This window comes from Odontesthes bonariensis, chromosome 21, assembly GCF_027942865.1.
Source record: "Odontesthes bonariensis isolate fOdoBon6 chromosome 21, fOdoBon6.hap1, whole genome shotgun sequence".
NCBI classification, from domain to species: Eukaryota; Metazoa; Chordata; class Actinopteri; order Atheriniformes; family Atherinopsidae; genus Odontesthes; species Odontesthes bonariensis.
In genome coordinates, this window is record NC_134526.1 from 20497909 (window position 1) to 20511628 (window position 13720).

Here is a 13720-nt window from a genome sequence, read left to right on the forward strand (position 1 = left end):
TACATTTTCAGTGTTAAATGTATACATGGAGACAGAGAGGATTTTGACTGGATGTTTATTAGTATATTCTTAGTTATATCTTTCAATAAAATGCCACCGTGTGCTACTGGATGTCAATGGAGTATGCATCTAGTGTTCACTAATACAAGTAAATAACACATTTTCTTATGTTTACATCAATGATGTTATATGTTTTCCCTCTTACAAAAATGATCAAAGTTTTACTCCCCCCACCCCCACCCCCACTGCCTCTTACCCAATATCAGAAAATGTCAGCTATCATTAAAGTATATGGATAACTCTTTGAAATTGTGATTATGAACCCATTTCAACCTGCGTAAAGTGAGTCACGCACACTAAAGTACCTTTTTTACTGGTCAATTATCACAAGACAACATTAGTTAAACAAATCTGGTATTTTTTCATCTGTTGAATTTATTACTCGCAGGGCTGAAAGAAATCTCCAACAACTGATTGCAACGGCAGTTCAGCAAAGAAAGGAAACAATACCCTTGCACATACAGGTCAGAGTTGTTTGTTTCACTGTGGCTCGAGACAAAAATGAATGGGTGGATATCAAGAGAAATCATGTACAATGTTACATTGTACGTTTAATCCCAACATGTGGTTAAGAAATTATGATAAAAAAAAATTTAAAAAACCTCCCTTTGATCAAAACACTTACTGGGAATTAATTTGCCTAAATGTCACTGATTTGATTCTGTTTGGATTTTGGGCAACATCAGGTCCAGACCTCACTGTCTACCGTGGACAGATTATTCAGGTGAAATTTATTTCCATCGAGTGCTTTTTCTTGCTCTGATGCCACCTGGTGGCAAACCAGTCTGATAGACTTCACAAAGTAAGTTATATCAAGGAGAAGGCAATGCCAACTGGTACTCAAACTCAGCAATATCTATTTTAAACTCAGTCCAAGTCAAATAATTTATCCAAAACACAATCCTCTTTAGAGTTCATTTAAACTACTTTACCCATGATGCAGCTCGAAAGGTAAACAGGAAGCCTTTGCTTTGCCGGTTGGTAGGATTATGGTGCTTCTCCTGTTAATGTTCCAAACACAGAAGCTTTTCTATGGTTTTCTTGTGTATTTAATGTTTAGTTATACTTAACGGAAATCATAACTGTGTAGCTGACAAGCTTAATTGACTGAGGCATACAATAGGGCTAACGCACAAATGATAATGTGGAGTGTGGTGGCGGTGTTCCTCATTTTACCGTTAGGTCACTTGAAATCAGCAGGACAACTTAAAAATATGCTAACGGCTTAACACGATTTACTCTGAACCATGTCCATTAACACACGTCTTGATCAAAGCTACTAGCTACCATCGTGTTTTATCCTTGATATGAAAGTTGATGCTAGCTATCGTAAGGGAGTGGTTACCATTGGAGACCGGAGACGCCTAAACAGATTTCGCGTGCGTTAGCTTGCTAGCTACCCTCAAATCTGACCGCTGCCAGCAAACATTCAACATGGTGAGTCACATTACTGACATTTGTAAAGATTTATTTCGTGAAAGGGGTTTAAAATTCATTCAACTAATTTTCTATACAGTGGAAATATTGATTTTTAACTGTGCTGTGGACCAGGACTGACATGATTTACAAGAAAAGTCATTTTACATGTTTATTTATTTATTTATTTTTTTGCAGGCTGCAAAAAAACCGATGGCTAAAGCCTCGTCAAGTAAGTTTCAGTGGCGTTATTTGAAAATTGCATATACAATCTGTTTTATTGTACCTTTGAGAACAATTCACTATAGGTTAGATAAAGATCTACCAGATAGGTAAAGCGAGTAAATCTGCTCTCTGGCATATGGATGTTACTCTGACATGTGCCTCCCACTTAACGTTTCTGACAACCACAGTTTATCATACATGGGTTTTAATAATTAGAATTTTGTACTTACTGAAAAATTCTTAACTGCAGTAATATTTTGAGTTGCAAGCTCTCGCTAAATGTATTGTGGTTTTCCTTAAGGCTTGTTTGGAGATGATGATTTGCTTGACAGCCTATTTGAAGATAAAAGTAAGTGAGAGAAGTTCTTAGATTTTTAACGGTGTTGAAATTCAATGTATTGTCACTGTCATTGCGGTGTTGACATTTTTAGTGGGTGGTTTAATATTTCCTTTCAACAAATTACCAACAGAGCCGCCAGTTCGGTCAAAAGGAACTCGCAGTGGACTGATGAACAAGTAAGTTGGAAGAATTCTGGAGTATACTACCAGGTAGAAATGATCACCTTCATACTGCTTGTGGGTCACACTTCATTGTTTTTCCAGCTCATCTGCCACTGATAACATGTTCAGTATGCTAGCGGAGGAGGTGAAGAGGGATGGTTTGGACTTTGAGGTATCAAGAAAAACATGTGAAAAGGAGCACATTATCTCTGTTTTTTTTTGTCTGAGGCATTGTCCATTGGCTCATGGTTGTAATTTTTACGTCTGATTAAGGAATCCGACGTCTCAGCAGCTGATCCGGGAGACATTTTGAAGAACATGGAGGTAGATCATCATCAAATGAACCAGAGCAAAGAAAATATTAACAGTTGTTGCGTGCACGTTGTTTTTAGTTCACTAATGGTGCTATCCCTGCACAGAACATTGATGATATGGAGGCAGACCTCTTTGCGCCGAAGAAAAAGCCCAGCACAGCTCCTGCACAAACAAAGTCACTTAGTAATGAGGGTCCAAAGAAAGATTCCACCGCCTCAGAAAGTAAGACTAATCCAGAAGGAGCAGGTAATTCAGTGCATAGTGTTCCCTGCATAACTAATTGTTACCTTCACATTACTTCAAGCTTTGAAGTTAATTGCAAAGATCCAAGAGGGCTTTGTCTGCTTCCTTTCACTCAGATGAACCCACTGGAGGGGGAAGGAGGCCCAACTCCGCAAGTTCATCTGCTGCACGCAACTACAAGAAGTTTACCTTCTCCGGTAAGAAAGCCTGCACGTCACACACAAACCCGAGACTCTGCTTTATACACCAGGACAGAAGAGCAGATTTGTTGTTGACTGCTTTGTTTGCTTGTCTTAAACTTCTGCTGAAACTCAGATAGTGGTGGTGTTGATGACGGTCTTGGTCAGACATCAGACATCAAAGGTACATTAGAAAATATACGTGTGTGGCTTTGTTTTTGTACTTGAGTGACATCAGTGGCTGGCTGTGGCATGTTTGAACAGAAGAGGTCCACACAGGGAAGTTTTTAGTAGTTTGATTCCCTCACATTGTGTTGTACATCTGAACATTTGTCCCCATTCAAAGTTTCTACCCTCAAAAAAAGCGTGTGAACCTTAAAAGTATGGGCTCCTGACTTGTTTTGAAGTACACTGACATACATTATGCATATTCCCGGACCAGAAACACGTCTCGGATGGAGATTTGTTTTCCCGACAGTGTTGTTAAATCCTATGACTGTAGAGGGCACCAAAGAGCGAATGAATACATATTTGAATACATGAAAATAAATGCTAAAACCTCTCATGTTCCTTTAATATTTACAGAGATATTTCTGTTACTTCCTTTGTCAACCCTTTACAACGTGACGCAACATTTTCAAAACACTCGAGCAGAGATTTTAAAACAATCACTGAAGAAATAAGGGCAAAGTGAATACTTCAAAGGTTTGATGGTTTTGGCTTTTAATGAGGCTGAGACGTAAAAGTTTTGAACTAACAGTTTAATGGTGTAAGAGGATGAGATATGAACTATGAGGACCCAAAATCTTCAGGTCGAGCCTCTTGGGTAATAATTAGATTTTACTTGGCCAAATGCCATTGAGAGCTAGCCTGGCAGACGCGTCCACATCTCGATGAGATGGTGGTCTGGGAACTAGGTGTGCATTTTCTCGTATTTGAGGCGTGGTTTACGAATGCCTAGAGCCGTTTATTGGGCGCTACGAATGTCTATCAAATGGCGTCTGGTTCTTTCCATGCTTCTTTGCGCGCGATTCATAGCCAATTGTATCACTTATACCAGATGACGAATGTAGAGCGACAGAAATTCGACGAGGAAGATGAAGACGCGTTGCTCTTTTTTAAAAGTAAACTTGCGTTCTAAGCTACTTAAAACACTTTCTAAGGCTGCATCGAACGGTAACGTTGTGTACGCTGCCATGTTGGATTAACACTCTGCAAGCTTCGGTGTCGCGCATAGACATCGTCATCGTCTTGCTGCCCCCCCCCCCATTCTGTGATTGGTTCCCTAAAAATTAGGGCGGTGGTTTCCAGGCTGACTTTGCAGTGTGAATGAAATCGCACGCAAAGCAGCATGGGAATTCCCAGGCTAATTGAGGGCACAACACGACCAACTTCTAGAGGGTCATGAGACACAGCTGAGAGGGATGACTTATCGTCTTAAACGGCTAATCTGAAACCAAAAGCGTTCGTACCGCTCATGGTGATCAAAGATCTGCTCTCTCAAGCCCTCCCAAATTTTTGCCAAGAGTGCCTACGTTCATTCTGCTTCTGGATCATTTAAGGCTTTTCGCTTCTAATTTCCTCCGCAGACCTCGACGACCCCCTAAATGATCTGCTCGATGACTTGCTCCCAGATGAAACCAAACCTGAGCTTAAATCGAGACAGACCAAATCTGAGAGATCGGCGCCGTCGGCTTCAGCATCTGGGACGAGTAAGCTACGAGATTCTTTTTTTTTCTTTTTCTTTTCCCTTTCATTTTCACTGGTAATCGCCACGCGTTGAGTGAACCCGTTTCTCCTTTGATTGACAGCGAGGCCGTCCGAGAAAGATTTGTTTGCTTTAAACGACGAGGGCGACGACCTAATCGACAGACTCGGCTTTAACAGCGATAAAAACAATCCCAAGAAAAGGGAGACTCAGCTTTGGTCTACACAGGAGAGGTAAGAGCTCTGTCTCTGTCTTTTTCACTCTCGTTGTTGTCCTTATTTATAGCGCCCGAATAATAAATAATTCCTGCATGCTCTAGGCTTTGGTGTGCAGATAACAACAAAGCCCGAACTTGACAATATTTTGCAATCCAGCGTACATTCTTTCTGCTAGAATGGCTACCTGCATTCGTATCCTAACATAATTTCTTCCATCTGCCCCTGAATACTCCCAGGAGCGATGCCCCTCAGAGACCTCGAACTAAGATCGATGATATTCTGGAGAGTTTTACTTCGCCACGTTCTCTGGAGCGACCACTCACGGGTGACAAGAAGGAACAGCTCCAGTCTCAAGAGAGGAACCTCAGTGTTAAAGGTGAGAGAAAACCAGTTGGAGTTGTAATCGAGTGATTTTTTTAAAATGATGGAAATATTAATCATACCTCCACTTTTAGAAGATGACCTCACATTTGGGTCCTATCAGCCCACACTGGGGTCCGCTCCTGAGGGGCGCCAGTCCCGCAGACCGTCTGTCAGGTGTGTCCAACCTCAGTGGCTGTTTGCAACTCATTCTGAATTGTAGAATTGATGGATAGATTTGACAAAACTTTTCTTTTTATGATCAGATTTTCCACAGAGGATGTCAACGCCTCCAACCCAGAGAGGAGACCAAAAGCCCCCTCTCCTCTTCGGCACCGCAACTCAGCCGACTGGCTCGGCCTCAAGACAAGCGAGGACTATCTCGAAGGCGGTCCTAAAGAGATGAAAATTTCAGTTGAGTCTCCGAAGGCCCCCTCTTCTCCTGTGTTGGAGAGAAAGCCCTCCTTGACTGGGAATCAAGCGACACCTGTTCCAAAAATGACAGCAGACGCCCAAACTGATGCCCAACAAACCAAAGCAGAGGTTTCTAGAGGCCGGGGGACAGAGGCGGAGGAGGATGACTGGTTAGCTGGGGCACTGAGCAGGAAGAAGACGCTGTCCGTGTCGAACACGGAGGCAATAACTTCAAAGCAGGAGGAGGAAGATGATGGCTGGCTCGCTGGGGCTCTGAGCAGGAGGAAAGCTCCGTCTCTGTTAAACGCAGAGGCAAAAAGCTCCAGGCAGGAGGACTCTTCGGGACAGGGGGAAAAAGTCGAACTCGAGTCGACTGTTAGGTACTGTGCAACCCGAGAACAGAGACAATACACTGATGGAAATTAATGTGTTTTTATCAGAAATGGATAATGACATGATCTTCTTTTCAGTAACCAAGACAGATCAAAAAGTTCCAGAAGCAAAGAGGACACACTTCTATCCATCAAGGAAACCAGGTGGGCATTCTGCTTTGTAGATTGATCTGAGTGACCACATTTCCCCGAACATGTTTGCTCAGTAACACGTCTCTTTCAGCCCTACAGCTCATTCCACCCCAGTCAGAGAGGAGACGCCCAAGCAAGGTATTTAACTCTGTCATCCATTTGAATGAAATGAGGAAATTAGACTATTATACATCTGGGTTTTCAAAGCCATGTCCTTCCCTCATAACTTGTTGAACATTGTTCTCCCATTGTTTTTTTTTCATACTCATCATGAGACCACATGCCACACTACCTGTATGAGATATCTAATCATTCCCTCAACATCTTTCATCCTTTCGTCCTCCTCCTGTATAGATTCAGTTAATTTCCCCTCAACTCCACCTCATTCACCCTATCCTGTTAACAAATCCACACCCACAGCTCAGCGCCCCTCCACTTTAACATCCTCCTCACCACCCAGTCTCCCATCTGAAGTGGACTCTGAAAAACCTCTTAGTTTGTCTCACCCCCCAGATTACTCTGCTCAGGTTACTAGTCCCTTGCCAGCATCCTCAACTAGCATTAGTCACCTCCAGCCTCAGTCCGAACCCCACCACTTTCCTTCCAGTAAGGGTTCCGGGGGGCTAAACGAGCTCAATCAGGCTTCTGACGAAACCGCGCAACAGCCAGCGTTGCCTGGCCCTTTGTCTGCTATTCAGCCTGGCACATTGTGGCGTAGGTATTCGAAGGGAAACAACTGAGTTCATGTTTAACTTTTAGACACTGTAGCAGATCTCATTGTGCTTGGATATCCTTTGCTAGCACCGTTGCATGGTTTTCAGTCCCGTTTCTTTTCCTGCTTTCAGTTCCACAGCAAAGCCGAACACAGAGCAGATCAGCACCCGTCCAACAACAGGTTTTGTTAACATTTCAAAATGGGGATCTGTTCGGCATAAACGATAATGCGGCTTTTTTAAAGCTCCCGCTTCTTCTGAACAGGTGGCTTATACAGCAGACAGTCTGCAGCAGCTGCTATTACAACAGCAGGTAAGGCTTGTTCACTGTCTCCAACTTAAAAAAAGTTTTTTTTTTCCATCAGATCCATCACAGGGTTTATTCTTTTTTTTCTTTTTCAAAGATGATCCAGACTCAGCTGCTCAGTTTGGGGGTTGTTGCTGATGCTGGGGCCCCACAAGGACTTAAACACAAAGACCAACAACCTGGAGATTATCAAGCTTTACAGGCCCGCATCATCCAGTTGGAGGGACAGGTGTGTGGTGATCGTGGCAATGAGCGGGAAAATATTATTACGTATTTGTAAGGAGGGAGCGATAGGCTTCCCTTATGCTTCTTTTCAATATTTATGCTTACTCTTATGTACTCGCCAAGCCTAAACATACCCGTGTCATCATCTAGGTGAAGATACTGCAGCTGGAGCGAGACCAAAGCCAGATGATGCTGGAGAATATCCAGCAGCGGCATAAACAGGATATGGAGCTCACGGAGAATGCACAAAAGTAGCTCATTCCCAGACAGCCAACAAATACGCTGCATCTGTTTAAATACATAATTCTCTGTGCTTAAAGTAGCTTATGTGTCAAAATGCTTGACAAATACTGTTTTTCTTTTTGTGTGTGTTTCCAGGACCCGTGTGAAACTGCTGGAGGAGTCGGCAGCCCAGAGGGAGACTCGGGCACAGCTCGAGTGTGAAGATCTAATGGAACGTCTGGCCGCATTAACGCGGTCAGCTGAGGAGGAGCGCTCAGCGCTGCAGGCGCAGTACCGTCGAAAACTGGCCCAAGCCCAAGAGGACAGAGACCGCGAGGTGGAGAGGCTTCGGGATCTTCAGAGGTAAACTTGCGAGGCCTTTTTAGAGCGATAGAGAGCATTTCAGAACATTGAATGATTTCATGATTTGTTGGCGTCACATTTGTCCTAATTTTCTGTCCAGAAAATCTATTTTAGAGATGAAGAAGGACAACGAAGAGCAGGTCCAGAGGCTGAAGAGATTAAAGGATGAGGAGATCGATGCAGTTACAAGCGCAACATCTCAGACCAGGCGAGTCAATCTCAAGGGACACGAGGATAGAAATGTACAGCTGCTTGCTCTTCACAGTGCGAGAGCAAACAGCAGAACTTCAACTTTTTTATTGCCACCTTTCCAGATACTCATTGTAAGAAATGACCAACTGTGCCTAATTGCATTTCCACTGTCTTTTCCCAGATCTCTCGCAGGTGTGATTGAGCAGATGGAGCAGTTCTCCTCTCGGCTCGGAGATCTCTCTTCTCGGGTGGAGAGCACACACGAGCATAGCGCTCACGGCCTCGAGCAAGGGGCGCGGCACAGAGACGAGCAGCTCCGAGGTACCTCAGACACACGCTCGTGCGCACACTTTGCACAATTAGGTCGAAATACAAACTGAGGCACACAGTGTTCTCGTACACAGTACAACTGTGTTAAGGTCATTCTTCATGTCTCAGTAATGCAGGACCGTCTGGCTCAGCAGCAGAAAGCCACGGCAGAGGAGAGAGCTTACCTCAAGGATATTATTTCCAGGATGGACACTCAGCTCAGCGAGCAGCAGAGGCAGCTTGAGAAGGTGGGATGTACACGAAGGGCATACACTGTTATATATCTCACTTAACATGGAAAAAGTTACAGACCACTTTGCAGATAAAGAGCTTGTCATTTTGGATGAAGGACTTACAGCAAAATCTCTACTCTTATGATTTGGAAATAAAGCCAAATCCCATATGCACATGGACTGGGGCAAAAAGATGAGCAAAGTTTAAACATTTGACTCTTACAGAAGGTAATATATTAGTATCCTCTAGTTATTCTCAGTACCAAACATTATTTGCAGTACTGTTTGATTTTAAAAATAAATTAATAAAAAACACTAAGTATAAACTGACAGTTGTCCCCCTCAGACAACCTTTTTATTTGTGTGTTTTAGGAGCGCTGGAAGGTGACAGCAGAGCAGGCCAAAGCAGAGTCGACCCAAAGGAGCCTGGAGGAAGAGCGGCGTGTCTTCAACATGCAGACGAGCATGGAGCGAGAGGAGCTGGAGAGAGCTAAAGTGAGGCCAGCAAACATTCACATCGGGACAGAACTTAACGCCGATTCAACGCGCCTTCACCTCCCCTATCCTTCATGTCTTTCTCTCCCTCAGAGTACGTTGCTGGAGGAGCAGAAATCGGTGATGCAGCATTGTGCAGATGAGAGGAGGAAGCTGGCAGCTGAGTGGACCCACTTCCACAGCCAGGAGAAACAGAGGCATGAGAGGGCCGAACGGGAGGTCAACAGTCTCTTGGAGAGAAGAGAAGGCTCCATCATCGGTCTGGCACAGGTGAACCTCACAGTTCTTCACTACTGAAACAGACACGTTGATCGGACTTCTGCATTTGCTTCCGAAAGGTTTTTATAATATCAGCCGATCCATTTCTAGGAGCAAGCTGACCTGAAGCTCCGTACGGCAGAGCTCAAACAGAAGGAGATTGCTGTGGCACAGGAGAAAGAAACTCTGGAGAGACTGAGAGAGGAGCTGGACAGAGAGAAGGAGAGAATAAGTAGCACAGCCCTGAGACTCAAAACACGGGCTGAGGAGGTCGAGGCCTTCAGCAAGGTGACTTCACACCACCCTGAACCCCACCGGTTGTACGGCGTCCAGCGTCTAACATTTGAACTTTTGCCTTCACGATGCTCTTCGCAGCTTGCCGCAGAAAAGCACGAGGAGGGGGGGCGAGCGTTGCAGGAGGCGAAACGGGTGGAGGTGGAGCACGAGGCACGACTGAGAAATATTCATTCTCAAACGGAGCAGCTGAGGTTGCAGGAACAACGTATCCTGAAGGTGTGTGTGTGCGCGGCGGCTTTGAAACTGCCTGTAACGATAACCTTCAGACTAGGCTTCTCTTAAAGAGCACACAGATGGTGGTTGTGTCAGTGTTGATGTGTGTTGTTACAGGAGCGCAAGCGGTTGAATCATCTGCAGGAAGACACAGAGAGGCTGAGACAAACGCCCTCCATCTCACCAATACCACAAATTATTCCACCTGTTTTACTGGGTGAGGTTGTACATCTGTCATTCAGATATACTTACAAGTTAAGCATACTGACTCACTTCTAATCGTGTTCTTTCCTTTTCTTTTTTTCCTCCTGCAGACTCTGCGTTGCCCAGCACTGAGCTGACAACCCTGAACAACCCCCCTCTTAATTCTTTTGCTAACTCACAATCGATGGCACTCGAGGCAAGTCTGGCTCTGTGGAGGTACACCGCAGAAAAGGTAAACAGTTTGGGAATAGTTACATCAGGGGGCTGGAAGTTAACAGTTCCTCACACCATTTCACGATCATTTGTCTTTGGCCTAAAAATTTGGACTTGGAAAGAAAGAAAAAAAAAAAAACAGCAAAAGGCTTATGAAGATACAATTGCCGTCAATTCCGGATGATAGAGCGCACCTGAATATAAGCCGCACCCTCTAACTTTAAAAAGGAAACTCTAGTGGGACTCTTTTATCAGGATGACAGCATATCTGACTATGTGGATCATGTTTTTAAACTAGAGCAGTGGTGTAAGACTAGCTCACTTTTACTTAATGTATCTAAAACCAAGGAACTAATTCTTAACTATACTGGTGTTCCTTCACCCCTTTTAATGTCTAACCAAAATGTTGAAATTGTCAACTGTTTTAAGTATTTAGGCACATATATTGATTGCAAGCTTAACTTCACAGATAATGTTGATACCATATGTAAAAAGGCCAATCAAAGGTTGTTTTTAATCAGGAAACTGAAAGGCTTTGGAGTAAGCTGCAACATCTTGGAGAGGACTTATGTAAGCCTAATAAAGAGTGTCCTTACCTATAACATATGTTTGGTATGGCCACCTCACCCTACTGAACAAGAACAGGTTGTCCAGAGTGGGGAAAATGGCAGGAAAGATTATAGGACAACCCCAAAAACCACTGGACAATCTATACAGGACTGCAGTTGACAGGAAAACTATGAACATTTTAGATGATTCTACCCATCCTCTTCACTCTGAATTTGAACTGCTGCCCTCAGGGAGGCGCTACAGATCACTCATTGCAAGGAAAAACATCTACAAACACTCTTTTTATACCAAATGCAATTTCCATGGTCAACAAGCAATGGAAAAGCTAGAGGTGTAAAGGTCTGGAACTACTGCCTGACTTGTATATGACGTGTATGCTGGGAGGGGTGGTTGGATGCAACGATCTGTATATGTGTTTTTGTCTATTTGTGTTTTTATTCAGTGAGACCAAAGGCAATTTTCATGCTGACATGACAATAAAGTCTATTCTTCTTCTAAATCCATTTTGAACCGAATTATAATCTGCAGGTGTCCACATTGTGATATGAGGTATTTACACAGATGTTATGCGTATGGTAAAATATGCAAAATACACACTGCAAATGCTCCCCCCCCCCCGAACAGTGCCTGTAACACTGATGGTTTTAACTTACCCATCAGTAACACACAAATACGCTTTTTTTTCCTCCGAGCGGTGCCTTGAACATTACTGGTAAAAAATAAAAAAGTAGCCCACCACCGATTCATTAATGCCAAAAATTACATGCAGCAGCTGTTTCCTTCTACAACAGCCAGATTGATCTAAATTAATAAATCTAAAATGTGCATTTCTCCATTTGTCTTCCATGTTGAGGCAGAGTACAAATGACTGATTTACAGTAATTTAGCAGTGCGTTTGATGTATCCTGCAATCAAATTACTTACGACCAATGCAAAGATCTCAGAAGTATAAAGACAACTAATTAGTAAGCTTTGTAATGCTCAAGATGTAACGTTTCTTTTAAGCTTTTATTGCAGATAGAAAATGTATGCGCTTATAATAAAGGCAACAATTACACCATTTTCTTTTATTGGGCATCAGCTTCGCACTGAAAAATGTCACTAGATGAAAATGTTTTTGAATAGAAGTTTTCAAATTTCTGCTACAAAGTTGTTTTTTTTCCCCTTCCCATAGGACCGTGAATTCCTACAAGAGGAGCAGATCTTTCTAGAAAACTTGAAGAGGAAGTCTTACAAATTCAACACAGACTGACAAACACCTGCTGGACCCTCTGCATCTCGTTTAATTTCATCTTTTGCATGCATACAACACGAAAAGTTGATTTTTATACATTTGTCTATTAAATATGTTTAGGTAAAAACGTGCAATTTTCATTTAAACAAATGCTGTATTAATCATCCTCTGGCGTGAGACCTCTGGGCTAATCCAGACTGGTGTGCCCGCTTCTCCACCTGTGAAGCCAAAGAAAAATTACATATGTAAACATACTACACCAGTTACTCAAAGCTGTGTTTCTAAGGCCTTTCCAATCAAACCTCAGGTTACCATGACTCCACACTTTAGTTCAGACAGGGATAACATGTATCATCACAGGCTTGACTTTAAATGCACAGAAAACTTGAAGCATGTACCTGTTCGTGTCATCTTCAGAATCTTATGCATCAAGCTCTTGTCTTACTTTGCTAGTGGTACATCTGTATTTGGTAAAAAAAAAAAAAAAGAAAACCAGCACGTGAGTTATTAAACGCTCAGATTATACAACCCACAAGAAACAGGTCTCCGTCACATTTCTCAGAACAGCTATTAAAATCGTCAGTTATCGCATAAGACGGCACTTCCTATGCAGCAGTTTTCATCACTGAAAATGTGGCAACACAGATCACAAGAACTCGTGCTGTACGAACCGTTTTCAGTAAGATTCTTCCTTTAGGTGAAGTTGGAACACATCCATTAACCTGCAACAACACAACACCGTCCATAAGTAATAGATCACCAACACCACGTGGCTTCACTCTCAGATCTGCAGTAGGTCAGATACCATTGATTTCCACACTTTTTTCAGACAGGGATAACAAACTCATCACATACACTGCAGGCAGTAGTTGAACAGGTTTCAACATTGCATGTAGTATTACCTTAAAAACAATTTCATGGTCATCTTGATTCCACTTTGTGCAATCGGCGACCTGAAAGTCAAAACCATTAAAACCGTTAAAAGAACTACTAATCAAATCAAATTGTTTGTCTGGACTAGGACATGAGTTTTGTCAGCAGAGGCCACTTGCCTGTTGATTTCCCGTTTAAGTAACATTAAAACGACGTAAGTAAATAGTTACATTTACAGTATGTTACTCAATTTCACATTCCTTAACTATACTATAAAAAACTACACTATAAAAACTTCCAGCTTATAAAATAAGCCCCGCGTGGAGTTCCAACACGTGTTGGACGGCTAAAGGGTAGCTAAGAGCTAGCAACACCAGTATATTTAGTCCAGAAGCCGCATTTAAACATAAAGATACTGTAGTCTCTTTAACTTGTCCAAAAAAAAAAATTACCTGTTCACGGTGGGTCAACTGCAATGCACTTCGTATTCAGACATAAATGTAGCCTAATGGATGTAAGCATCACGACGCAGTTCGGCATTTGCACCCGCAGACTTTCCCTGTGTCAGAGGAAAGGCAGCAAATCTCGCGCGACAACGCTTTTATTTCTTGCAAACGTCACATATCACGTGACTTG

The 13720-nt window shown here is 42.9% G+C and overlaps 1 protein-coding gene, 1 long non-coding RNA gene and 2 other non-coding genes across 6 annotated transcripts; 1 reads left to right on the forward strand and 3 right to left on the reverse strand.

Annotated features, from left to right (window-relative positions):
* The first annotated feature begins 1030 nt into the window (after positions 1–1030).
* Positions 1031–12543, forward strand: fbf1 (Fas binding factor 1). 3 transcript variants are annotated; one of them, XM_075454178.1, is made up of 31 exons: positions 1031–1497; positions 1675–1708; positions 2003–2050; positions 2172–2217; positions 2305–2374; positions 2476–2526; positions 2622–2763; positions 2877–2957; positions 3076–3123; positions 4529–4651; positions 4751–4880; positions 5102–5241; positions 5324–5402; positions 5492–6019; positions 6110–6175; positions 6255–6301; positions 7009–7058; positions 7142–7189; positions 7281–7412; positions 7559–7659; positions 7787–7993; positions 8094–8201; positions 8367–8506; positions 8624–8742; positions 9100–9222; positions 9316–9492; positions 9592–9768; positions 9856–9993; positions 10108–10207; positions 10305–10426; positions 12152–12543. In XM_075454178.1, the coding sequence occupies exons 1-31, from the start codon at positions 1495–1497 to the stop codon at positions 12227–12229; spliced, it is 3456 nt and encodes a 1151-aa protein (XP_075310293.1). In that variant the 5' UTR covers positions 1031–1494; the 3' UTR covers positions 12230–12543. The 3 variants fall into 3 exon arrangements, with proteins under 3 accessions (XP_075310293.1, XP_075310292.1, XP_075310294.1); XM_075454177.1 differs by having other exon boundaries at positions 5321–5402; positions 12152–12542; XM_075454179.1 differs by lacking the exon at positions 3076–3123 and having other exon boundaries at positions 5321–5402; positions 12152–12541.
* Positions 12169–13673, reverse strand: LOC142371501 (uncharacterized). The gene is made up of 5 exons (XR_012768049.1): positions 13537–13673; positions 13114–13164; positions 12883–12933; positions 12610–12672; positions 12169–12429 (listed from the first exon to the last, which is right to left on the reverse strand). It is a non-coding gene; the product is annotated as an uncharacterized LOC142371501 (long non-coding RNA).
* LOC142372200 (small nucleolar RNA R38) lies at positions 12508–12577 on the reverse strand. The gene has a single exon (XR_012768194.1). It is a non-coding gene; the product is annotated as a small nucleolar RNA R38 (small nucleolar RNA).
* On the reverse strand, positions 12768–12841 carry LOC142372201 (small nucleolar RNA SNORD49). The gene has a single exon (XR_012768195.1). It is a non-coding gene; the product is annotated as a small nucleolar RNA SNORD49 (small nucleolar RNA).
* Positions 13674–13720: the final 47 nt, after the last annotated feature.

Excerpts from the sequence above, each read along its gene's own strand:
- fbf1 (XM_075454177.1), top strand. Across the intron at positions 2,375-2,475 it reads GGGATGGTTTGGACTTTGAG|GAATCCGACGTCTCAGCAGC; the intron begins GTATCAAGAAAA and ends CGTCTGATTAAG. Across the intron at positions 3,124-4,528 it reads TCAGACATCAGACATCAAAG|ACCTCGACGACCCCCTAAAT; the intron begins GTACATTAGAAA and ends TTTCCTCCGCAG.